Source organism: Lonchura striata, chromosome 12, assembly GCF_046129695.1.
Source record: "Lonchura striata isolate bLonStr1 chromosome 12, bLonStr1.mat, whole genome shotgun sequence".
Lineage (NCBI taxonomy): Eukaryota > Metazoa > Chordata > Aves > Passeriformes > Estrildidae > Lonchura > Lonchura striata.
In genome coordinates this window covers 7,748,556-7,775,036 of record NC_134614.1, presented here as the reverse complement: position 1 = coordinate 7,775,036, position 26,481 = coordinate 7,748,556, and the positions used below count along the sequence as shown (strand labels likewise).

The following is a 26,481-nucleotide window of genomic DNA, read 5'->3' as shown; positions in this document are numbered from 1 at the left end:
TCTGCCCTCTAATTCCCCTGTATATTTGGGTCTCAGGGTCACCAGGTATCTGGAGATTAGTCTGATGTTTGTATTTTGCAGATCGCAATTTAGAATTAAAGATTTACCAGTCTGCCCCCCTCAGAAATAGATTGTAGTATAACTGCATGGGAACAAAGTTAACAACCAGAAGAAGAGACTATTGATTTATTTGAAGTTCATAGCATGCAACTGCATTCAAAGACTGGCAGTTTGTCAGCTAGAGCAGGTGGCTTCTTGATGGGACAAAAAAAGCTCACATTAAAATTTGAATTTTTACTGTACATTGTAGAGAAAATAGAAATACTGTTTTGTTTGCATCCTAATGCAGAATGAGGTTTTGGAATTGCGTTGTTGAAGTCCAACCATTTATTCTTGCTATAGAATAGAACTGGGATCTTACAGGTGTTCTGGGTTGCAGTACTGGCACTGCTCTCTACTAACCTGTTGTTATCTACAACACTTAATTCTTGCTGCTGTATTAAAAAAAATGTGGGGTTATGTGGTTGCTGAGGATTATTTGAGAGGACTGAAGTTGTGTGAGTTCAGCCTTCAGTCACTCAGTTTGGATCAGAAGCTTTGCAGTGAGTCCCTGTCAACAGTCTGTCCTTGCATTGAATCCCTGAATTCCAGAGAACATTTCTTCCCTTTTGGGCTCCTTCATAGATTCTTAACTTTCTGTAAGACAGCAGATTACTGCCAGATGTTGAACTACCTGGGTTTGGTTAATGGGATATTCTTGATTGGGCAGTGAGATGGTTACAGAAAAAAAATCAACATTTCTGGTATTTTCTTGGGTTAGAATTTATAGATGCCTAGGAGAAATGACCAGTAGCAGTTCTTGTCATCACATTGTTCCATGGGGGAGTTTTCCATCAGAATTTATATTACACGTCTTATTCTTAGTCTACTTAGCTTGTTTCTTTCTGGATTCATTATCCTTGGTCATGCTAAAAGTAAAGAATCTCCAAACAGTCTTTATTCTGCTTGGTTTTGTGAGATATTGTGTCTCCTGCATCTCTTTGCAAGTGCTGGGTCTAGAGCATGGGAACCTTTTACTGTGCTTATTTCAGGACTTCAATATTTATCTTATTTTCCTTCACTTGTATTCTAAGAATTTTTTTATTTTCTGAACAATATAAGTTCATGTTTTTCTTCATCTGTATATTTTTTTGAAGGCGTAGATTGGGCAAGATCTCCGAGTTTGTCAGATCTGAAGGCAGAAATTTAGATCCAGTTATGTTTTTAGGTGATGAGTATTACACAGAAATTCTTTGCTTACCACTGAGGAAGTAACTTGATTAGAAGTTTCTGGTACACTTGGTGAGGCTGGATAGTTGTAGTTTTGAAAGATGAACATTTTTAAAGAGCTTGGAAAGGTGACTTATCACTTCTGAACTGAGATACTGAAGCAGAAATCTGGTTAAAGGATCTTTTCACAGAAGGCTGATATTATAAGTGATGGTCCTACTATGTCTTATTTCTTGGACTTGGTTTTATATATTTGGACTTAGGTGTTTATTGTATCTACTCAGTACTTGATGGAACACTTAGCTTAAATAAAAACCTAAGATACTGGGATTCATCCAGTAGTACAGGTCTCTTAGTTGACCCTTTGACCCAAACCAAAGTTTCGAGATCTCCTAAAAAATTTCACATTTCTTTTTGTGTCTGAATTTCTGCTTCTGACTCTACAGAAAGCCATGAATCATATAAAGGTTATCACTGGCTGATAAAATGACTCCCAGGTGGTGGGTGACGTGGTGTTTAATGCTGGTCGTTTCCTTCGGTGGCAGGACTGCATCAGCCTGGGCTCGGGCGAGCCGAGCCGGAGCGCGTACCACTCCTTCGTGCTGTACCACAACAACAGCCCGCGCTGGGGCGAGATCATCAAACTGCCCATCCCCATCGACCGCTTCCGCGGCTCCCACCTGCGCTTCGAGTTCCGCCACTGCTCCAGTGAGTGCCCCTGGCCACTGCCAGCTCCATCTGCATGAGGCCGTCGCTGGCTGGAAGGCAGGAAGGGGAGGCCAGCCTGAAATACAGTGAAGGGGCTCTGCTAAGCAACCTTTTACTGAATTTATCAAACAGCGCACTAAAAACATGGTGAACGATCAGTGCAGGGCAAAGCACTTTGTAGATGTTTGTCCCTGCTGTTCTTTTGTTCTGTTTTTCTGTAGAATGTTTTCTTTGCAGGATAAGCAGTTTAGATTTTGCTATGTTTGGCATGTCTGTGTTTGATTTGAAGCTTGTCGGTCCTTTACATAGAATTAGAAAAAAGAAATTAGAATTAGAATGAGAAAAGTTGTTTGTTATGTAGCTGTTTGTTTTCTTTCAGGCATGTGGAGAAGCTGGTGAGTAATCTTATATATATTGACAGGGTATGCACAAATACAATTCCTTCTTTCTGTCTCTTGCTACAGCAAAAGACAAGGGAGAAAAGAAGCTTTTTGGTTTTGCATTCACCCCATTGATGAGAGATGATGGCACGACCTTGTCAGATGATATCCATGAGCTTTATGTTTATAAGGTACCGGTTCTCTGCAGACTTTTCATTGCTCATCTCTACTGCATTACTTAAATGAGTAATGTTCATTGCATTATCCATCTCCCCCTTATTAGAAGTTTGTGAGGAACAGATTAATAGCAGTTTCAAAATTTTATACATTCAAAATCACATGGTTTGGCTAGAGCCTCCTATTCTAGGTGCAGCTTACCTTTTCCATCCTGATGATAATGATTTATCTGCTATTAATCCCATCCATTTGGGCTTCAAACACGCTGGTGTTCATGAGCATTCAGCATATCTACCAGCCTAAGGCATTGCTCTGTGCCTTTGTAAAATGACATTGTGTTGGATTGAAATGCCTTGTGCTGCAGTCCCACAGCTTGGCTGCCCTGCAGCAAGAGATTTGGGATTTGGGCTTTGGGGTTTTTCTTTCCTGCTGATTCATCTGGGTTTATTTGTTAGTACAATTTTCAGGCAGCAGCACTAAGTTTACCTCTGGAAGATCTGGTGAGTTCTAATGAGGCAGTGGTTGGAGATCACTGTAGAGCTGATCTCTTCTGGGCATGTCCAGGCCCCCAAGCACAGCTTTTCCTTAGAAGTGTTTGTGTACACCCACAACAATCCCAGCACAGGCACTGTTGGGGAGCTGCTGGCAGGCTCTGGGTGTGTGGGATGGGATGGACAAGGTGCAACTCCATCTCTTGTGCTGTCCCCGCAGTGCGATGAGAACAGCACGTTCAACAACCACGCGCTCTACCTGGGGCTGCCCTGCTGCAAGGAGGATTACAACGGCTGCCCCAACATCCCCTCCAGCCTCATCTTCCAGCGCAGCACCAAAGAGACCTTCTCAGTCTCCACACAGCTCTCTTCTACCAAACTGACCCAGAATGGTGAGTTGCTGATCCCTCAGAACTGCCCAAGGCAGCAGGAATTAGGAAAGAGAGAAAAAAATTTAATTGTTAGCTCTTCTACACAATACAGAGTTTGTTTTGCTTGGCTTTTAAAGAATGGCTGAGTAAATAAGATTTTTTTACAGCAACATCCCTAAAGCACAAGCAGACAGAAGTGGATTTTCCACAGTGTGGTGTCAAGTCACATAGGGGAAAATGCAGCCTTTACTCTTTTCAAAGCCCTTTACCATTCCTCCATTCCTTTCTCCATTAGCAGCATTGACTCATTCCATATTGTACTTCTTGTTTTCCATTATATGTATATATATGTCATCTCCCAAGAAGCGTGGACTGCATCAAGAGGTGAAGTGCAAGGTGATCAGTCTCTGATGGGTCTGGGGTTGCCATTCTTTCCTCTATGTGTGGTTCTAGCTCTTCCTCCCTCTCTCTGCAGTGGATCTGCTTGCCCTGCTCAAATGGAAAGCTTACCCAGATCGAGTGATGGATATTCTGGGAAGACTGAGACATGTCAGTGGCGAGGAGATTGTTAAGGTACTACATGAAATAACAGTCTTTGGATGTGTCTGTGATAGGCAGTGAGTTCAGACCTGCAAGCCACTTCTGAAAGCTGCCTCTTAATGTGATTTTTGATTCACATTGTGAATTTCCACCCTGTATGAATTGGGATTTTATGATGTGAAACTGGACAGGAAGATACGCTTGAGAATTAGTGCACAGTCAGTCTGTGGGATCAAACCAGAGCTAATCCTTAAATTCTCTCAGCCACATGTGCTGGGTCCTCAGCACCGGTGGTTCCAGTCTGCAGTCCCACACAGCTGCTGGTGCAGACACAGACCCTGGCAAGGGCTCTCTGGTGCATCCAGCCAGCAGTGCACCAGTCTTCTGTCTGCCAGCTCATCATTTCACCAGGCTTTGTAGCTACTCTTGCTCTACATGATAATCTTGTGTGGCCTTGGCTTCCTTAGGGCCCAGGAACTTCCAACTGCGTTTGAATACTTGTGGTCACAGCAAAACAAAGTTCATTCCAGATATGCCTCTGATAATCTTAGGTGTGCTGAGAACTTTCTCTAGAATTTATTTCTATAAATCTGGAAGTAAAAGCTGTTTTCTAACACAAATAATCAAGGAATAGAAACTGAAGACAAATCCTATCGCATAATAAGTAGTTTATCATTAAAGCCACTTCACTGTAACTCATTTGAGTGCTGCCATATCTGGAATGTTACTTTTTGTGGTAATTTGGTAACAGTAACAGGGGAGCACAAATCCCATTTATACTGGAATTCTTCAAGAATGTCATGTTTTGTACACTTCATTTGTAGGGCAGTACAAGTATCTGGTTTTTATAGAGAAAGAAAAGGAAAGATATGGATTGAATTATTGCATGGGGAGAAGTAATTGATTCTCCCCATAAATCAGCTGTCATTTGGCACTGGGATATGAAGAACAGAATGTAATAATTCAGAAAAAAAGACATTTTATCATTTCAGAGACTTCATAAATTGTTATAATTTATTTCTTGTTGTCCATATCAGAAATTTAAGTAGAATAGATTAAAAAATCATGAGAGAATGTGCAGTTAATGATCTCCAGGACTCTCCTTCACACTCATCGTTTTGGAGACTGGCTTTCAGAAGGAAAATCACTGAACTGTCAGTGCTCAACAAGCTGTGGAGTTAAGGGTGAAAGAAGCAATTGGCAACATGTAACTTGCCCCAATTAATGCTTGTTAGAAAAGCTTTACTTTCTGTCATTTAACAAAAATTTCAGTATTAAACATAATTTAATATACTGCCCAGCTTCAGATTTGATGCTGAACAGTACCTGAAACTCCACTGATTTGAGAATGAGAGCAAGTTCCTTTGCCACTGGTGTCAGGCAGCACTTCCAGTCAGCTAAAAGTGAGAGGAACACTCAGTCATAATTTAATATCAGGTATATAGTACATATTTCTTATTTTTTGGTTTTCTGTCACTTTTGCTTGAAAATATTCCTCGCAGAATAAAGAGAAAAATTTTTCTTTGTAAAATCAAATTAAAATATATCACATCATATGGGTGAACCTGAAGTGATTTATCCCTGGCAGGTGTTTCACAATGATATTAACATGTATGAACTAATTAAAGCAGGGGAGAAATAACCTTTTGAATACAGTTTAAGTTGAAATTCTTTGTTCATGTCATTTTAGTTCCTACAAGATATTCTGGACACGTTGTTTGTAGTTTTGGATGACAACACAGAGAAATATGGTCTGCTGGTCTTTCAGTCTCTGGTAAGCTGCTGGATTGTTATTTATCTCATGCTCAGTGAGTTTTAAGTTTCTTATGATCATGTTACTAGTACTGTACTCCTGTCAAATATGAAATGCTCAGCTGGATCCAGCCATGCTTTCTGTAATGGTCTTGGGTGAGCAGGGCAGGCTGAGTTCAGCACATGCAGGGGCCAGCAGTATTTACTGTCATGTGGGAGAAGCAACCAACAATACTTGATAACACAGCAGCAACTGTTTAAAGCAGCTCATGTATTTGAATGCTCCTTACCTTGGGTCACTTGTTTGTAGACACTTGGCAGCAATGTGCAATTCCTTGAGTTGGGTTCCTGTCTCTGTGTCCCCAGGTGTTCATCATCAACCTGCTCCGTGACAGCAAGTACTTCCACTTCCGCCCCGTGATGGACACCTACATCCAGAAGCACTTTGCAGGAGCTCTGGCTTACAAGTAGGTCTTGTGTTCCCCCCTTTGAGAGGTGGCATCACCAAGCTTGGGAATGGTGGCACCACCAGGATCACAACCTTTCTGGCAGCAGTGTCCCCAGAAGCAGAGCTACTCAACCTGGAAGCACAGCCGTAGGGAAAAGCTGCCAAATGTCACCAGTGGCTGAGCATGGTTGGGCATTTCTCTTTCCCTTCTGGACTGGCAAATCTGGCAAATCTTTCTTTTTTTTTTTTTTTTTTTTTATCATCAGTCTGTAGTCTATACAAATGAGCTCCCAAGAGCAAATGCATTACTCGTCTTAAGGATGGTGGGATACATGACTTGTGTGAAAGCTTAGAGAACTAATTGTAACTTCTAAAGTAAGCAGATATTCACATAAGTTGTTCTATTTGGTTACAATTTAATTTCAGTAGACCAGAAATTTAAATTTCACTATTACTTTGATTCTGCCTTATATTCTGGTATTCAAAAAAGTTTTGCATAAGAGAATGAGACAGACTTATTGAAAGCAGTTACCCTTCAGGTTTTGGGTTTTTCTTTTAGACCATTGCTTCTGTATATCTGAGTATATTCTGTCTTTGGCCACAGTAAACTATAAAAAACAGCTAATAATTTCCTTTGATTATTTTAAGCAATTCACATTTTTGTGTAATTAAAATAAGTTTAAAAAATACTCTATCAATGGCAGGTAAAACTCCATAGATAGCATACAACACTGGAAGGCATAGTCATGTTCAGAGGGTAAAAAGGTGTTCTGCTTTGTGTTAATTAGGACCTCTTTCAGACAAAACAAATATTTTTTGGTAATCTGATGTCTGAAATAAAACATGGGTTTAATACAGCTTTGTAGGTTAGTCCAGATGGTCTCGTGTACTTAGCAAAATAGATGCAGGTATTTTCTTTGTGATTTCAGTTTCTAAAAGCTTCTTACTAAGTTGAGAGCTGGGATTTCTTGTTAAAACAAATGTATATTTTGTTCTTAGAACCATAGCTTATCAAAGCTATCTTTCTAATAACATCTTATTTATGTGCTCTTAGTGTTCCTCATGTTCCTCCAAGTCAATTACAGAGAAGAAATAATTTTCTGGTTTTAAAACTTAAATAAATGTGAATACTATGTAAATTCAGTATCAAGGACAGCAGTAACTGACCACTGAAGTAAAGAGAAATGAGACTGGTTTAGAGATCTCTCCCTAGAATGGAAATGTTTGCCTGTGAGAGCTGGTGCTGAAGGTTGCTCTTCGCTGTCCCCGCAGGGAGCTGATCCGCTGTCTGAAGTGGTACATGGACCGCTCGGCCGAGCTGGTGCGCCAGGACCACATCCAGGAGGCAATGAGAGTAGGTATAAGGGAGCACTGCTTCCTCTGGGGCCACAGAGGGGCTGGGAGAGCTGTACATGGAATCAAGGGTAGTGTGACACTGCTTTCCTATAATTGTTTAACCAGATTTTTTAATATATAGCCACAGTTTTAGTTTTAGGAGGAGATTGTGCTGAAAAAAATTGAAAGAATTAAGTCCCTTTAAGCCCTTTTGCAACAGTGTGGAGAATTTAAGTGGGACTTACATCCATGGCCAGTGCATAAATACTCCATTGATGTGGGCTACACCTTGCCCTCCAAGCAGCAGTAGTTTTGAGTGTATCAGGCATGGGTGCTATGGATCAAACTTTCACTCTTCATTTCTGGCTGTGACACAGCTCCATTGTACCACAGGTTGAAGTCCTGGAGTATTTTAAGCAGCAGATAAATGAGTTTTTAACTGGATGAAAATCCTCAGAAGTAGCACAGGACCTGACCTATGGTTCTGTGATGGAAGCATGACGTCCCAGGGAGGCACAGCTGTGAGAAACATCAGGAATGTTTTGGTGCTATTGCAGAGAAATCAGAGAATAAATAGTCATTTTACCATGTGTATTAGTAAGCGTGGAAGTCAGTGTGTCAAGTGCATAAATACAAGATGCCAACATTTGCAGGAAAATGTTTTTTCTTTGAGTGAATGCCCACCTGCACCTTCTGCCTCCAAGGGGACTGGTGTCCTAACACCTGAGCCTGGGCACTTGGAGAACTGGAAGCAGTGGCAGTGATCAGCACTTGGATTTTGTCACTTGTCAGTTCAAATAGGTGTAACCTCTTCCAGGTGAAAGACACTGCCAGTGTCATCCTCTCACTTTCCACATCCCCTGCTAAAATCCTATTCAGGTAATACAAGGGCATTACACCAGTACTTGTTTTGGCTTTGTAGATATTGACATTCTTAAGAACATCTTCTTTGGAATTTTCAACCACAGATTCATATGGAATGGTAAAAATAGGTAAAAGATGCCTTTTCAAGGATTTAGGAACTTTCTCAATCCTTTTTTTTATCATTATCTTTCCTTTTTTTTTTTAATTGAGAAAAAAGCTATTAAAGCTATGAGATGAGAGGAAGATCTCCAGCTGAAATGACTTTGAGGAGGTTTTCTTCTCTCTCAGACCACTCATTAGTGCTTTATGCAGGGCAACAGAGATGTAGGATATTGTCCCTATGTGATTCTTTTTTGAACCTCATAGCAGTCCTGTTTGGAAATAGTAATGACGGGAATGCTGGAATGTCTTTCAGCAGCTGGGGTTAGGGAAGTCAGTTTGTGAATATGGTACCTTGTGTCTCAGCCTCCAGTGTAGCTCTTTGCTTACCCAGGCTCTCAAGTGCTGGCCTGGAATGTGGCTGTTCCCTCTGTGAGGGAGGTCAGTTTGCAGACCTGACAGCCCAAGCCTTTCCAAGCACAGGAATTAAAATTACAAGCAGAGTTTGTGCAGACCTGACAGCACATCCTCTGCCACCCACACTGCTGTCACATCTTATTCAGACAGTTGCCTTTGCAGGTATCTTTTGCAGGCCCAAATTCAGGTCTTTATCTTCTCCCATTACAGTGAAGTGATTGATTTCCTTCTTTGTTTCCAGAATTTTAATTCAGGCATTTGGAGCAAGTTTGTACCAAAGACATTCTCATTGCTAATGTGTCGTTACTAGTACCAGATTCTACTGTTAGGGATTTCTGTGGTTTTTATGTGTTCACCACACTCCTTGCATTAGAAGTTCTTTGACTGAGGAAACAGGATAGCTCTATATCCCTTTTCCCCTGAATTATCTGTTCAGTGTAGTGCCCTAAAGCTGGTGCTGAAATACTCTGCACTCTTACAACTCCTGACTGCTTATGTACATTCGTGATGGACACGCAGATGTCTCATAGGATTCTGATTTCCAACCCTGGCATTAGCAAAGAGAGTTCTAGAGGACTTCTAAAATTTTTTACCTCCCTCCAGACTGCTCTTAATTTTCAAAACCTTCTGTGCAACTTGGAGAAGCTGTAACTGAAAGGACATTTCTACCTAGAACACAGCATCACGCTCCTTTATTGTGCCCTATACAAAGCTCCATCCAGGAACAGCTGCCTGTGCCTCCCAGGGGATTTGTGTAACCAAGTGTCCATGAATGGCTTCACAGCCAGTTTTGCTGTCCCTGAGGAAATTAAGAACTAAGGAACTGTGTCAAGGAAATGCCCTTCCAGCTTCAGTTATCTTCCAGCAGAACTGTATGTGGGTTTTGCCTAGATTAAGGAACCAACAGCAAGGGATTTTCTCCCTCAGGAGGTTTTCCCTGAGTCTTCCCTGCTGGTCACAGGGCAGAGGTGCTCATGTGTTACATGAACCTGCACACAGACTGTGTTGGTAAGGGACCTTCTTCAATTTGACACTGAGCCTTTATATGATGCAAACATCACTGAAGGCTGGGGTTTTATCTCAGTACATTTGTATGTCTTTAGGCACAAATACACATCATATTTGTGATGCTGTAGGTAGCAAGAACCAAAGTTGGTCCTGGTGCTGACTTGTGCTACCAAGACTTGGTTTGTGTTTTTAGCATCCGAGCCACGTGTGCAAATACTGGGAAACCTTTGGTTCACTGCCTGTGTGGGCTCATTGTCTGTGCTAAAGAAGTACAGTGTTCTGAGCCCTGCTATCTCACCTTCCACAGGGAATTGTGGAGATTCACACACAAATGCTCTGATTCACTGCAAAACGTAATCCTCACATTGAAGTTACGAGCCTTCAGATGAGAACCATGGTTGTGTGTACTGAAGGCCTAAAGCAGCTCCTACGAGCACTGCATGTGCTGGGTTTGGTGTTGGCACAGAGCTGTCAGCCTTGGAGAGCTGACTGGGAACCAAGTGGCCTTTGTCTGGAAAGGAGTTGGGAACACAGCTGATATTTCCTGATGAAGTTCTCTGGTGTAGGGAAGCTTCACTGGGAGATGGTTTAGTACAGAAGTATAAATAATAACTGCTAATTACCAAAGTTGCCATCATTTCTAGTGGGGGGGAAAGGCTGTAAGAGTCAATGGCATTTTGAAATCCATGATAGCTTTATGAGGAATTTCACATTCCCATTCTATATCCTTAAAGCTGTGGCATTCTAAAGCTTACAACATAACATTGCATACTTGTGCATGTTGTGTGATGGTTCAGTGAGGGACTCTTATGGGTGCAAAAATATCTCTTGGGAGCAAAACTTGTATTTGAATTAACTTCCAGTTTCCCAACATTGAAGTGAGACAAGAATATTTTCCATGGAATACAGTGAAATATTACTAAGATTTCTATACAGCCTGTGATTGCTGAATCTCCAGCCTGTTGTTTTCCTGTGCTGGGTTTTGAGGATATTATCAAAACATGAATTATGTCTTCCCTCAATCCTGCTTTGCTGGTGAATCCTGTTAAGTACTCACAGGAGTGATGTCCCTGATATTTGGTACACTCTGGCATTGCCAGTTGTGCACAGTCAGTATCAAGGAAGTGTGTGAAGTGTCACCTTGCTGGGCTGGTGTTTCAGAACTGATGATAGGGCAGTGACTTGTTACAGCTGCTCAGAACAATGTGTCTTCTTCATGGGCACTGCTGCCAAATCAGTGCAGTTCTAAATAATGCCACTTAAAAAATTTTGAAAGAAAACAGAATAGCTTCTTCAGACACTTCATTGTGCCAAGTCATGAGAAAACCAGAACTTTTTTACCTTGACCAAAATTTTCCTCAAATTATGTAACTCCGATTTGTCTCCTTGATGTAAATGCGTAATTTTTCTGTTAGTGGGACATGCAAGTAACAAAGATTATTGGTTGAGAATGGGTACTTGCCTAAGAGAAGCTCTTTCTTAGCTGAATTATGTAACTTATAAAGCCTGTTTTTCATTCTCCTTTCTAAAGCTCAAGAATTTAGTTATTATGCATGTAGAGTCTTTCCTGGTTCTCTTTAAAGCTCCTTTATTTTTCTTTCTCTCTTTTTCTCTGTCTTGCTCTCCTTCCTCTCCTGCTCCTTAAGGCCTTGGAATATCTTTTCAAGTTCATTGTCCAATCTCGGATCCTTTACTCCAGAGCTACTTGTGGAATGGAGGAGGAGCAGTTCCGCTCCAGCATCCAGGAGCTTTTCCAGTCCATCAGATTTGTGCTCAGCTTGGACAGCAGGAGCTCTGAGACTCTCATCTTCACACAGGTTTGCTATTTCCTCCACTCCCACTGGCAAACCACAAGGCAGCTGTTCCTGCGCGGGTAGGAGGTGTGGGCACATGGGGTGAAATGCAGGTCAGGGGAGTTTGCCCCCACAACAAGCTGTTGATGCTGGAAAACAAGACACCCATTAATGGCATTAGACAGGAGTTTTGCACAGGTGAGCTGGACTGGGGGCACTCCAGGAGGAAGTGATTTCTCACATGAGAATGCAATTTTTGCTGTTCAGAAAAGTAAACTGTGTTTTCAAGTCTTCCTCATTCCTGTGTCTTATAATTGGGTGTTGCAACAAAGCACATGGGACTCAGTTTCTTCATGCAGGAAAAGCCCATCCTTTATTTACATAGTTCATTTTTGTAGGAAATATCAGAAGGCATTGTGTTAAACCTAATTGGTCAGCAATATACTGACACTCAGTTTATTCGTGGGTAAATGGCTAGGGTGTACATCTATCAAATCTCTCTATATGTGGCTAGTTTACATATTTTCTTCAGTGATTCTTATGGGACAGGTTTCTTGTTTGGAACAGGTGCAAATGGTTTTCTTACCAGAATAGCTTGTTGTGTTAACTGCTTTCACTCTTATGATTTTTCACATGGGAAGTTAGCTAGCTGCACTTAGAAGAAATAACAGGCCAGCTGGTAATTTAGCAGAGCAAGGCCTGATTTTATAACGCCTTTCTTTTACAATATACAACTTGTATGCAACAGTTGGCCTCAAGAATTTCTAAATCCTTCATTATAGTACTTCAGATCAATACTTACAGTCACAGCAGCATTACAGTGGGAAGTTCAACTGATGTATTTGCACTCATGTGAACAATTCCAACTAAAATTACAGTCAGAAACATGTGCAGTCTGACCACAAACATGTTGTGATGTCCATACTCATATTTAATGCATCATTAAATATGGCCCAGGGGACTTCATGAAGATTCCATGTGGGCTGAAGACAATACTTGAAGTAAGTAAGGATGCTGCTGAGTTTTGGGTTCAGTTTTAAAGGCCACTATACTGCATTACATACTGCTGCATTTAAATTTTAAATATTAAACATGCTGTTTGATGCCTCTGCTCAGAGAATGTCAGAATGGAGTACACAGATCTTCCTGGTTAATGGGAAGGTTGTTTGTAATCACTAAGGCAGAATTACAGATGTTTGGAACACCTGCTGTATTTTGCAAAAGAAGCAGCTGCTGTGAACATTGCAGCCAAGTAGTGACTCTGCTGGTTCAGGAAGCTGCCAATGGAGTGATCCCTTTCTTAAGGAGCTGCTCTGAAAGATTTGAGAACAGCTGCTCTAATGTTTTATTTAATCACCCATTAGTGGGTATAATAAGATGAGCCAGGAACAAGAGAAATCAGTGCACAGAATTTTGCAGACAAAGTGATGGTGAATAGAAGCAGTATCTGCTGAATATTTTCTAGTTGTGTTGGTTGCAAATAGAGAAGGAGAGACACTTTGAGGTTGGGGGATTTTCCTTTTTTTCGTTTTTTTCTCAGTTTTTTTCTTCCTTTCTCTCACTGTGGTATTTCTTACTTTGGACTTTTGTAATTTGTAAAGCCTGTCCTTGTTGAATCTTTGAAAAGTTTACTTTTTGTTTCCCCCTTGCCACTGTGTTGCCCCCTGATCCCATTGCCCCGTAGGCCCCCCAGCCTGGAGGGCAGGCGAGCGGAGCCGGGACAGGTGCCCCACAAAAATGTGGGGGCACAACAAGGCCGACATTTAATTCTGTAAGTAATGATCCCCAGGACTGCTCCAGTGTTTCATTGTGGATGTTCCCAGTTACTCTCCTTTCCCTACCCCAAACACTCTTCCTGCATATAAACTAGAGTTTGATGTTTAAGTGGCCGGTACTTTAAATCTTGGAGATGTGGAATATTTCAGTTACTCACGGACCAGTTTATAGCCTCCACACTCCAGAAAGACAGTACGGAGGGTGTACTCAGGATTATATAAGTCAAATTGTTCAGGGGAGCCAAGCATTTGTTTCTTATTTGATTATTAGTTCTGGAAATCTGGACAATAGTTATATTGTATATATATATACCCACAGAAATGCTCAAGGCCCTGGCAAACATAATTTCCCTCACACTTGTCCTCTTCTCGAGGATATGTGACAGATCTCAGTATCTCCGTTTTTTCCAGCAATGAGAGTAAAACTGATTTCCTTCCTCCCAGGCAATTAGTTTGACATGAGTAATGTTCCAGCATATTTTAGGGTGTTGAGCAATAATGGGACCCTTCAAGGAACTGTTGAAATTATGTTGCCTCAGGACAGCTCCAAATCTTCCTGCAGAGATCCCATTCCTAACCTTGGATTGCTAAGGGTTATACAGAAATCCTTCTGCTTTAAAAGTAACAGAAAGTTTAGGAAAACTCCTGTAAGGATTTGTTAGGCCAATATTGTAATTTCACTTGTATTACCCCAAAGATAAAGACAGTGACTGGATTTGTGGCTGGATTTGTTACTGGATTTGTTACTGCCTTCCAAGAGTACCAGGAGCTAGTAAAACAATTTATACTTATTTATTCTGTTAGTACACTGTAGGTATGCAGGAGCAAATAGGTGACAACACCTAAGGAGGCCTTATGGGGGTTGTGGAATCTGAGTTGATTGTAAGAAATAAGATTTTGAGAGAGAACGAGTGGAAGGAGGAGGTAGATTTATATTCAGAATAATTTAATGAGCTCTACCATGTTAGTTGTACAAATAACTTGATTTTGCTCAAATACTATTAAATAGATTTCACTGTTGAAGGAAAAAAGACTTGGCAAAGAAGGAGGCTGGGATTATATGGATTAGGAGAGTCATGTCAGTATGGAAGAGATAAAGAAATGTTTATGCAATGAGAAAACAAAATATCTCTGAGGAAAAGGAAATACTGGCAGTGGTGAGACTCTGGAAGGGCAAAGCTGAACAGAGATCTGCAGTGAAGTCTGGTAAATCTGAACTTGTGCAGGAAATCACTGAGGGGTTTGTGTGGAGAGCTTCAGGGAAGAGAGGTGGGAATGGCAGGAAGGGAAGACTGGAGGTGAGGCTGACTCAAGAAAGCAACCATCTGGGAATTAAAATAGTTACAATGAGGAAGCAGGTGTGAAGCTTGGGTAGGATGTAGAGGAAGGGAAGAATTTTAAAACATTAGAAGTGGTGGCAGTTGTTTGATAGGACACCAGTGTGTAGAACTTGAGCATGGGGTGGTGCATGGAATTTTCTACTCTTGCAAAAAACTTAATTGAAGAATAGGAAATGAGACATGAAGAGGTTTTTGTTGGTGTTGTGCTGACACCATTTCTGCATTCAAGAAGCACTTTCAAGGATAGTTCCAGCTTACTGCAAATACCTGTTACTGCAAGAATCACATGCACACTCGCATGATGTGATGCCTCTTTCACGTGGACTCACACCCCACCCCTGCTGCAGAAATCCTGGAATGTCACATGGCAGAGCTGGTTAAGGGTCTGTCAGCAGGTTCTTCACTTCAGAATATTTTCTGAAGAGTTCTAACTGTCTTAGGGTAGTTGCTTAGTACAAACAATTGGTATAGAACTCTCTAATCAGAAGCAAGTGTTGTATTACTTGAGAAAAGTAAATCAACAAAAATGAACTATATAGTCTATCTCAATTTTTCTTCTGTTTTATAAGCTGTCTTCTAAAATACAGCTTTTTGAAGCTAGATCTATGTGCTCTACTCATCCTAAGATTCACTATTGCAGCAGTACTTGATTTTTCTATGCTCCATGTGACTTGTTCACTCTGAGCTCCAGGTACCACAAACCATGAGCACCAGCCATAGCACAGTCTGTGGTAGCCTCGTGCAGCCCCTTCGTTCAGTGTTCCTGTTGTTCCCACCTCACTGCACTGAGCTGCAGGTGGGGAACCGCAGGAGCTGAGCTCCCTCCTGTACCCGCAGGCTGCCCTGCTGAACTCGTTCCCCGCCATCTTCGACGAGCTGCTGCAGATGTTCACGGTGCAGGAGGTGGCGGAGTTCGTGCGGGGCACGCTGGGCAGCATGCCCAGCACGGTGCACATCGGCCAGTCCATGGACGTGGTGAAGCTCCAGTCCATCGCCCGCACGGTGGACAGCCGCCTCTTCTCCTTCTCAGGTGAGCCGGGCTCACTGGGGGCAGCAGCACCCTGGGTGCTTTTGCAGTGGCTTTGTTGCAAATAATTCCCTGCTGAACGCCAGTAATGTTGGTGGCTCTTTCTCTTGGCAGCGTCATTGATAAATGTATTCATTCGCTCAGCTGGTTGGAGCAGGGTGCTAATAAAGCCAACATTGTGGGTTCGATCCCTCTTTTCCCAAGGGCTTTCACTTCAGCGCTGGATTCCATGATCCTTGTTTGTCCCGACTCGGAATATTCAGTAATTCCGTTAATTCTGTTCAATACAAATACTTTACAAGTTTCACTGTGGTAGGAAATGTTTATAAATCCATCATAGTTACTAAAGGTTGATTAATATACATTACATTAAAAAATTATTTAATTATTAAAACTGCCAAATCTCACTTTACATTTTATATTGGTCTTACCATGGACAGGAAAAAAACCTCCTTTCCAGCCAGCTTATGCCTGAGAAGCAGGGGGGATAGTTGTGTGAGAAACTCACCACATTGCATTAAAGTATCTTTATTCTTTCTGCTGTAACTTTGATATTTCTTTAGCTCAACACATTAGTAACTCTTTAATTCTTAAAAGTCTACTTAAATATATTATTGCTTACATATACTTTAAAGAGAATTTTTAAAAATCTTTAAGAACTCAGTGGAAAATGGCTGAAGATTGTGAGTGTATTTCATACATAAAGGTCTGAATGAAAGAAATTATGAAGGTAAAGTGGAAGATAGAAAGCTCCACTGGGTTTCTCTTTCCTGTAGTGAGAACCTCAAATTAGTGCATTTAAATCATTGCACTCAGTACAAGGTGAGAATAATAACACCACAGAATTTTGTTGAAACCATCCACTGTAATTGTTTGTAAATATTTTCTTTCCTTACATTTGTAATGATTTTCCTTCGTTCAGAGTCCCGGCGCATCCTGCTGCCTGTAGTCCTTCACCACATTCACCTTCACCTACGACAGCAGAAGGAGCTGCTTATCTGCTCTGGGATCCTCAGTAGTATCTTCTCCATAATCAAGACCAGTTCTTTGGTAAATCTGCTACATTATTTAAATTTTTTATTTGCACCACTGATTTAGTAAAATGAAGAGTGAGAAATTTTTATAGGTTAATACAGGTTTTTCAAAGAACCTTTTAAAAACAAGATTGTGCTGTAACAGGAGAACATGTGAAATGAGAGTCTGGCTCTGTGTGTGACTCAGAGCATCCCGATTACACAGTGTGCTTGCTGTTAGGAGGGGGGATCACATACACCCTCACCAGCTTTGACACTGTTTAATTTTCTTCATGGAAGCCCAGAACTTAGATGTCAGTAGAGTTTAAAAGTTCTACATAGCTCAAATACTTTCAGTTCTGCCAGAGACAGTAACTAGCACTTTGTGGTTCACATTAAAAGAATACTCTAAAATTATCCAATCAATGAATTCCCACTTAGTTCTGGAAACTGCTGCTGAGTTTCAACACCCAGCTTTGATGGTCATAATACTCTCATCTCAAATGGTAACTAGATCATGTAAAGCAATGCTCACAAAGAGGGGGTGGTGAAGTTTCCCCACCTGACTAAAGTAGGAAGCTCATGGTGCTAAATATAATTCATACCAATGTGTATTTCCAATTACAAGTCATGGTTCTGTGTGGAAGGAATGAGATGAAAGGCATCATGGAAATAAGCTAAAATAATACTGCCATGGAGTAAAGGTTCCTGAACATAATCTGCTCCTGTTGTGTTCTAGACCTTTGATTATAGACTAACCTTTATGGCTGTGACGCTGAATGTTTCCGTCAGAGACTGTCAAGGTAACACACACACTGACAGAACAACAGGATGTGGTACAATGAGGACTTTGATTGTACTTCTGTGAGCCTGTTACAGAGCTCTCTGTGCCAGGGAGCCTGTGCTATGGCTGACTCAGCAGAACTGTCTTTACCAGTTCCATCTCTCCAGTTCCTAACTGTGTTTGCTCACCACTTGCTGTAGGAGGGAGATGTCGTGGAGGAGGTTGAGATGATGGTGGAGAGCCTCCTGGACGTGCTGTTACAAACTCTGCTCACAATCATGAGTAAATCGCAGTCTCAGGAGGCGGTAAGAGGGCAGCGCTGCCCGCAGTGCACAGCAGAAATCACTGTTAGTAACTAACAATCAGTTTCTATTTCCTGCTTCTCTAACCTCTGGTTCAGTCCCTCACCACCACTGGCACCTCATCATCATCTCTGCTGCATGAATGCCCAGGGCTTTGTCTCTTTCCCTTAATAAGCCACAAACCCATTTATTCCTCCTTGCACTAGGGCTGCAGGAAGCAGTGGAGCTCAGGAAGCTTTAGTGGATTTCCAGGTTATTTTCTTGTTTGTCTTTACAGCTGTGATTGAGAGTTATTGCTTAAGACTTGAGGTACTAGGGAATTGCCTTGGGCTTCATCCCTAAGGTGATATCACCAAGGGCTGTAATGAATATCAGGCTGTGATCCCCAAAGCTGAGACTATGACAGTGCTCTGTGGTTAAATCCCTTTATTCAACACCCTGGAGAGCTTCTGCCCAGGGTCACTGATTATTTCATGTAAATGAAACACAACATACTTCTTAAAAAAAAATTAAGAGACACTGAGTCAAATGAGCTGTTGAGCTTGGTGGGGGAAGCCACCACTTTACCCAGGCTGCCAACCTTAGCCACAGGGAAAAAAAAAATAATTTGCAGTGGAAGAGAAGAAAAAGAATATAATTTTGCTGTTCAGCCTTCTTCTTTCCTGGATTTCTGCCCTTTTCTATTCTAGCCTATTTTGGCCTATTTTTGTTTGTCAGAGTCTCTAATGCAGCTTTTGCACAATGGAGGATGTTAAGTTGCTGTTCAGAACATCCTTTTTTTAGACTTGTTTTTCTAGCAAATGGCTGAAACCTCAGCAGTGCTGTGGGGGGCAGATGTGCACTAAGGTGCACTTCTCACACAAGAGAGAAGGTTGGATCTTTCCTTGTTAGCTCAGTTAATGAGATGTGCTTTGATACAGAAGAAAGGCACTGGCTTGCAAATGTCCAGTAATAGCTGAGTTTCCTTTTACTGCTGCCATTTGACTTACTGCTGTTTCCCTCATGCCAGCTCACACAGAAGAGCACATCTTTCTTCCTAGTGAAGTACAGCCCTGGAAAGTTTCTTGCAACAACCCATGTCAAAGCTTCTGGGTATATGCTTGAGCCATTTAGAGCAACAATAAAATGGAAGGCACAGTCCCTTGTATTTGCTCCTCAATTTACATTTCACAGCACAGTGATATATGGATTCTTATTAGATATGGCTTAGATTTGTGCATTTTCCAAATTAGTTTCTCCGTTGAAAAAAAAAAAATAGTGTTATGCACGGGACTGGCAGTCAACAGACCCAGTCCTGATGTTTTTGGCACAACTTTGCTTGTTCTCTTGAACAGATTGGTTAACTTCTCTGTGCTTTGCTTTCAGATTTGTAAAATGGGGGAGCTCCTCTTTGGAAAACACTTTGGGATGCTGTGGTAACTAGTTAGGGTGCATCTGCTTTGCAGAATTACAGAAATGTAATTGTTGCTCATGTAGGCTTACCCAGACTGTGCTCAGGAAATCTGACTTCAGATCTGTCAGTACTGGAGCTTTGACAGCACAGAACTTGGTGAACACTAATAAGCTATATATTTACAAGCTTCCAGTCTCCTTCTGTAGCCCAGCCTGATCCCAAGCTGTCACTGCTTTACAGGTCAGAGTCACTTAGTTCAAATAACTGCTGGTTTATTGGCATGAGCTGCAGTCACGCCTCTGACAGACACTGTATATTAAGTACCTGAAAAAGGTATTGTCAAAACCTGCATGCTTGGAGGGTGCTTTTTAATGTCTGTATTAATAATTTTAAATTATTTTTGTTTAGACTACAACTTTGATTAAAATATCTTTAAAACTGGCATCTGTGGAGGAGCCTCCTGGAGGTGTATCCCTGTATTAACAGTAACTCAGGGACTGTTAACCTGCAGTAATTTCAATCTCTGTGCATGTCAGCTGTCCCCTCATAGGCATCGGGGCCATTTCAGACCCCTCCCTTTATACCTTCCCCCAGATTAAGCTTTGTACCTGTGAAATTTCAGATTGTCTGAATGAAAGAGTTTCTCCTTTGGTCAACAGGGAGAATATGTCTCCTGCCTTTTATCTTTGCTTCGTCAGATGTCAGACACTCACTTCCAGCACTTACTGGACAACTTCCAAAGCAAGGATGAACTGAAGGTACAGAAGGATGTGATGTTTGTAGGGTGATTCCCTCAGAATGGGACAGCAGAGGGGAATCCCTCCAGCATCACTTGCCCTGTTAATCATTCCTATCCACTGGCATTCTGATCAGGGACCTTCCTTTCACTTTTACAATCATTGGTGTAGTGTTGCAAAAACACATTTAAGACTGCAAGGCACTGAATTATCTTTTTAACAGCAAATAAAGTCCCAGGATAGATGTTATCGGACATAAAAGATATTGTAATTGTTACATATAAAACACAGGCAGAGGAACAGGACTTTTCAATCCTGTGAATGTGAAATCACTTGTTGTATAGCATTTTGCTACACGATCAGTATGCACTGGAGCTTTCTTACAAAGGACATTGATTTTATGCCAGAAGAGAATTTCAAGACTTTTGGGGGTTACAAATGTCTCTAGCAGATGAAATCTTTTTTGGGAAAGCTGTAACCTTACCACTCCACTTCCTGCATGCTTCTTTGTGAACATCAGCTTAAATTATGGCTCTCCATGAACAGCAAGGGTTGGTGAGGGGCACAGACCTCTGACATTTTGAAATGGCACATTTCATACCAGCAGAACTTCTTAACTTCAATGGGGAAGAGGAGTATCTCCAGCAACTTCTGTTTAAAAGGCAGACTAATCCTATCAATAAAGACAAGCTTTTATCTAAAACAATTTTTTTAGCATGGCACTCAAATATGCACAATAAGAACAATGTAATATGATAGGAACTTCTGTTACCTTAACATATGGAATGGAGAAACAGTGAGAGTCCTTTCTGGATAGACTTTCAGCTTTGAAATGTTTTGTGTGCATATAGAGAAGCTGAATAAATCAGGGAGATGAATTTGAGATGATAAAATTCTTATCTTTAGGTTGCAGGGTTTGGTGTATCTCAGGTTGATAGTTATCTGAGATTGCTGCCTTTCTGATAACTTTCAAATGGCTCACAGGAAAATGATTTGGTAAATTAATTCATAATAAATTTTAATAGCTATTTTAAAAGCCATCTAAACTATAGTTCTTATGTCAGACTTGTGGAAAGGTCATTGAACTAAAATTTATCTTTATGCCCAAAAGAACTGTTGTATCTCTGATAATCTGAGTATGTTCCAAGAGTACCAGAGAGGCTGAAGATTTTATGTATTACTCTATTCTCCCATAGAATGTGGCTGTTATAATATTTTCAATACTATTTCTGGCATGGAAAGGCATTTTATTCACCACTGTTACACTTTGGGCAAAATGAGGCCAAAAGTCAAAGAGCTTCTAATGTTTTACTCTGAGCTCAGTTGCACCAAGATATTAATCACCCACCCTCCTTTAAGGCATAATGCTGGTATGGTTTTGAAGCATCCATGGTCTACCAATTTCTCTGCTATTTTGATTTTTTTCTGGAAGGAAAACAAAACAACAAAATCATAGTTTGCGAGGCCAAAAATTTGTCATGTTTGATCTTTGCTCTTGCTCTGTATAGGCATGGAGGTGCAGGTAGTCAAAAACCAGAAATGTCTTCAGGTTTGGGGATTTTTTTTTTTTTTTTGGAAAGCAAACAGCCAGCTGAATGTGTCTAAGAAGAGCTCTTTGCTGCTGTGCATTGCCAGAAATGGGATTTTCTAGTACTATTTTAGAAAGCTTGTGTGGGAGTTTTATTGGGCTGGGGTTGTGGTTAGTTCTTAAATTGTGACGTAAGTCCAAAGAAATTTGGACAGATAAATTAATAAAATGAATGCATTAAGAAGTGATTATGAGTCCAGTATATTTGAAAATAGCTGCAAATTGACACTGGAACTCTGGGTGATAAAATGAGAAGTCAGATACAATTATGCACATAGGGAAGATTTTCATCTACCTGTAGAAGTGAAGATTTTAAAGAAGCTGGAACTTGTATATTAGACTCAAACAAAGGAATGGAGCCATATTCCAGTGTGTGTTGCTTTTCATGTTTCCAGGTGAATGGCCTTGCAACAGAAAGTTCAAGTAGAGCACACTTAGCTTAATTGTCCTTCTTACAATCAAGAAAATAGATTCACTTGCAACTGCTGCTGACTTTTACATATTTTTCCCTGTGTGACAGGAGTTCCTCCTGAAGATTTTCTGTGTGTTTCGGAACCTGATGAAGATGAGTGTCTTTCCTCGAGACTGGATGGTGATGAGGTTGCTCACCAGCAAGTAAGTAGAGGAGCAGGTATAAAATGTTGCCATCCTGTGGCTGTTATAGCCTGGGGGCAGTGATTTTCCTCAGACTGAGATGTGAGGATCAAGCCAGGAATTCTGGAGCACTCATCCTCATTCTGCTGTTGTTTTAACACTCCAGACCAAACCTGAGTGTTCATGGGTTTGTTAAACTCCAGCAGCATTCTCAGAGGCAGGAGTTAAAAGCAGAGCTGAAGGAGCTGCCCTGAGGGTGAGGGGCTGAGTGACCCAGCAGCTCCAGCACACAGGGTGAGCCCAGCTCCCCACACCAAGGGCTGTTCATGAGCCTCTCCCTCCCTTGTCAGGGACTCCCTGCCTTGAACATCTTTTTCTTCCCATGAACATCCCTCTGTAGCCGGGCAAGGAGAGGCTCTCGGGTATTTTGGAAAAGGGGGAGCAAACCCCAGCCATGACACCAAAGCATTACACAGAGTTCCTTCTCAATTCAGTTCTCATCTGCCATTTTAATGCTCCTTTTTATCTCAGTTTCTTGCTTCTGCTGGGTTAAGTACTGTGCCCTTTAGATCAGCAGCAGTGTTGAACACAGGGTGGCTGGGATTATCCACTAGTTCCCTTAGCTGAACTAGCTGTGGAATTCCCACTGGCTGAAGGACAGCTGGAGTGTTCCCACTCTGAGGAAGCAGCATGGAAATGCTCCTCAAGGCTGCCTGCTCAGCTGAGCTGAATGCTCTGCGAGTCCACCCTGCTAATGAGAAGTGAAAGAAGTGGATTTCAGTAATTCAAGTGTAAAGATTCTATGAAGTTCTGTAAGAAAAAAGAAATTCACCTGAAACAGTAGCTCCCTCAGATGCTGCAGGTTACCTGTTCCCTTGGGCATCTTTTTGCCACAAAGCTTTACACTGACACATTTAGCAGTGCTGCTGAAGGATTGCTTGCATGTGAATCAGAGATGTGCTTCTTTTGATACTATGGTTGCCTTATCTACATGCCATTTATCAATTCCTGAATCTCTCATGTGCCTTCATTGCCTTTCAATAAGGTGTATGTAAGTCACCAAGAAAAAATAACACAAAATCAGATATTAGCAAAATACAAATATGTTGAGCTGAATGAGATTGAGATAAAGGACCATTGTATAGACAAGAACAAGGACAGCTCAAACTTTTTGAGTTATTCTCTCTGGGGAAAAAAACATTCTGCTTAGAACAGGAGGAAAAGGAGTGTATTATTCCATTTCCCTGGTGGTCATATGGCCCAGCCATGCAAAATAGACAGGATTTTAAATGCTCATGTGTAAATTCTAGAAGGTACAGTATTAGTGAAAGTTCATAATCTTGTATTAATTAGTACAAATTGTTCATTAAAAAAAGAACAGTGACTTGTGTAAATACCACAGAGATTACACAAAGAATGTACTTCTCTGTACCTGTAGTAAAACTAGCACCACCAACCACTGTAATATGCTGTATCCAGATTCAAATGTTCTCTTTTGTTTTCTTTTCTTTGTTTTTGGCTGCAGTATCATAGTTACAACAGTTCAGTACTTGTCTTCTGCCCTGCATAAGAATTTCACAGAAACGGACTTCGATTTTAAAGTAAGAATTGATTCAGAAAATGTTCTGACATCTTTTCAAACCAGCAGTAACGAAGGAACAGGAGCTTCCCTCTCCATTAGCTGATGATATTTGCAGCATTTATTAGAGTGTCTGTCAGGAAGATGACCTAATGGATAAAGGACAGGAATGGAATCTGCTCTGGAATTGATGGGAGGTAGAACAGATACAGTGTAAGATCAAATCAGGAAAATTAATTCCCTCATAAAGGAAACTAGTAATTCCATAAGCATGGGGCTAATGGAGCATGCTGTCTGGTGGATAATGCAGTGTAAACTCAGGCAATGCTTTTCCTGAAGCTGGGGCATTCATGAACTTCCTCTCCCAGAGGTCTCTCTGGCTGAAGACACAAAACCTGGAGGAACACAATCCTAGGGACTGTGTCTGATGTAGTTGGAGATGGGCAGCAAGTTCAGTGTTGGGAAGAGCTGCCAGACATGAACGTAGGGACAAGTGCACAAACCAAGCTGGCAAAAACTTCATCTCTTTGGGAAAACAGACCAAATTACAGAGGTCCTATTCATGATATAATTTGATCTCTGGGGATTCTTGACAGATAAAATCTGTTCAACCTACAGAAAAACAATTTTAAAGGTTGCTAATATCACCAAGTTTATTAATTCTTCAGCTCTGGTGCAAAGAGGAAAAACCAGTGGCATTGCTTTTGTGGGGGCTTTAATTTCACTTCCTACAAGGGTTTAAATAATCTATTTGTGCCTTTAAGAGTTAATTTGTATCTCCAGAGTAAGAGACATGTTGCTGAAGTTACCCATTGATTACAGAAAGGAGTCTATGTCTTTCTCCACTTATTTAAAACTTCCTCTTGGAGTGTAATGTTATGAAATTCCTTTGCTTGTCGCAGGTGTGGAACTCTTACTTCAGCCTGGCAGTTTTGTTTATAAATCAGCCAAGTCTCCAACTAGAAAATGCCACACCACCTAAGAGGAAGAAGATTCTGGATAAGTAAGGATATGTTTTGTTTGGTTCCCACCTCAAAAAAGAGCCTTCTTTTCCCACCAGAAGTCTCTGTGATTTATTATGAAAGCTGGGATGTGGAAATGCCTGGGAAATGAATAACTAGATCTCCCAATATAGCAATCAGTGATTAGTCAAGTTTTTTGATATTCTTACATTGACATAAATGTGAATTGAATTTTTTTAACCATTTGATTATTTTTTCACATCATGGCCTTGCAAGTTTTGTTCCCTGGGCAGCTGTGTCTCTGTTCTCTCTCAGGTATGGTGATATGAGAGTGATGATGGCCTATGAGCTCTTCAGCATGTGGCAGAACCTGGGTAAGCCTCTCCCTCTCTCACTTGATGACCAAAGCCAAAGGAAATCCCTGTTTCTGTCAGATTTTAAAATAATTTTTAGTTGTTTGTGGCATCACAGAATCCTTTGTTTCTCTGGAGAGAAGCACTTCTCGCACCAAAACTCTCTTCTGCACTGTATTCTAGAGGAGAATAACAAAATGTTTGCCAATAGAGATCACAAATACAAGGACATGAGAAGGGGTGAATCACTAAAAGAACAGACAAAGGTCAGATTGGATAACTTAATAATGTGGCCACAAAATATTCACCAAGGCAAATGCAAACATTTTATGTGTAGGAATATAGGTAGGAGCTGCTATTCAAAAAACAAAGATGACAAGTGTTGTCTGATATTCGACTGAAGGGGAGCTCCCTGTAAAATGCTATGAGTAAAGGAGATTTTGTAATCTCTGAGAAAATACGTAAGAATCTGGAGTAAGAGAAGAGGGACCATATTACTGTCACAGTGTTTTCCCTAAGTGCACTTGATTCTAGATTAGTTTGCCTAGTCCTGCTTTTTACAGCTAAAAGAAACAACAAAGCACAAAAGAATATAAATGCAAGACAAGCTGGACCAAGTTCAGACAACAGTCAGAAAGACTACAGAAGCAAGAAAACTGAATAAGCCTGATTTGTCTTGTACAACTGAAATGATACAGCCAGAACTGGTCACAGTTCAAAGGATCTTTGTGGAAAATAGAAGGCCCTCCAAGGTAACAGAGATCCAATACCCAGAAAAAGAAACTGGACAATCTCAGCTGAGAAGCAAGAAGCCAGTTTTGGATGTGTAGATGCAGACATTTCTCACTGGATGCTGTTTCAGATCAGGCTTTGTTGAGTTCTCTCTGCAACAGTGCAGTAGTGTGGCTCAGAAGAGGTTGTCAGCAAAGTGCCTCAGGTCCCTCCTGCAGAAGATCCACTTGGTCCCAGCCAAGGGCAGTTAGGACATCAAGACAGCAGTGGGGACCAAGAGCTCTGTAGCTCCTTGAAATCTAGAAGTGCTCTATTAAGTACCATTGTTCTCACCAGCCCTTTCGAAATCTTCATGAGTTGGAAGTACCCTGGCCTCTTTTCCCCCAGTTAGTATGTTTCAGTTGGGTTACTTTTGACAGTTTGAATTCCTTTGCAAAGTAAAAAGCACTGACATTTTTTGCTGAAGGCTTTAACAGTGAAATTAAAAATGCTCTTAGAGACTTTGCAAGAAATGGTGTAAAGCAAATACTGATATTCCTTTTCAGGAAAATAATGTTTGCTTTTGTAATTCTCATGCTTACTACTATGTAAATATCATTATTGCAAGGGTTCCCTATTTTCTCAGTGACAGATATCAAAGGCTTTTATTT

General features: G+C 41.1%; 1 protein-coding gene across 8 annotated transcripts in view; it reads left to right on the top strand.

Annotated features, from left to right (window-relative positions):
- The window catches only part of DOCK3 (dedicator of cytokinesis 3), a 183,835-nt gene that overhangs the window by 116,549 nt on the left and 40,805 nt on the right, over positions 1-26,481 (top strand). For 7 of the 8 annotated variants that reach the window (XM_021529159.3, XM_021529158.3, XM_021529155.3 and 4 more), the window contains exons 16-31: positions 1,815-1,977; positions 2,442-2,548; positions 3,246-3,417; positions 3,872-3,969; positions 5,627-5,710; positions 6,055-6,155; positions 7,409-7,490; positions 11,506-11,676; positions 15,605-15,797; positions 16,717-16,844; positions 17,792-17,938; positions 19,946-20,044; positions 22,132-22,226; positions 23,731-23,806; positions 24,687-24,787; positions 25,062-25,120. In XM_021529159.3, the coding sequence (XP_021384834.1) occupies positions 1,815-1,977; positions 2,442-2,548; positions 3,246-3,417; positions 3,872-3,969; positions 5,627-5,710; positions 6,055-6,155; positions 7,409-7,490; positions 11,506-11,676; positions 15,605-15,797; positions 16,717-16,844; positions 17,792-17,938; positions 19,946-20,044; positions 22,132-22,226; positions 23,731-23,806; positions 24,687-24,787; positions 25,062-25,120 (1,876 nt within the window). The remainder of the gene's footprint in view (positions 1-1,814; positions 1,978-2,441; positions 2,549-3,245; positions 3,418-3,871; positions 3,970-5,626; positions 5,711-6,054; positions 6,156-7,408; positions 7,491-11,505; positions 11,677-15,604; positions 15,798-16,716; positions 16,845-17,791; positions 17,939-19,945; positions 20,045-22,131; positions 22,227-23,730; positions 23,807-24,686; positions 24,788-25,061; positions 25,121-26,481) is intronic. The other variant, XM_021529156.3, reaches the window with a different exon arrangement.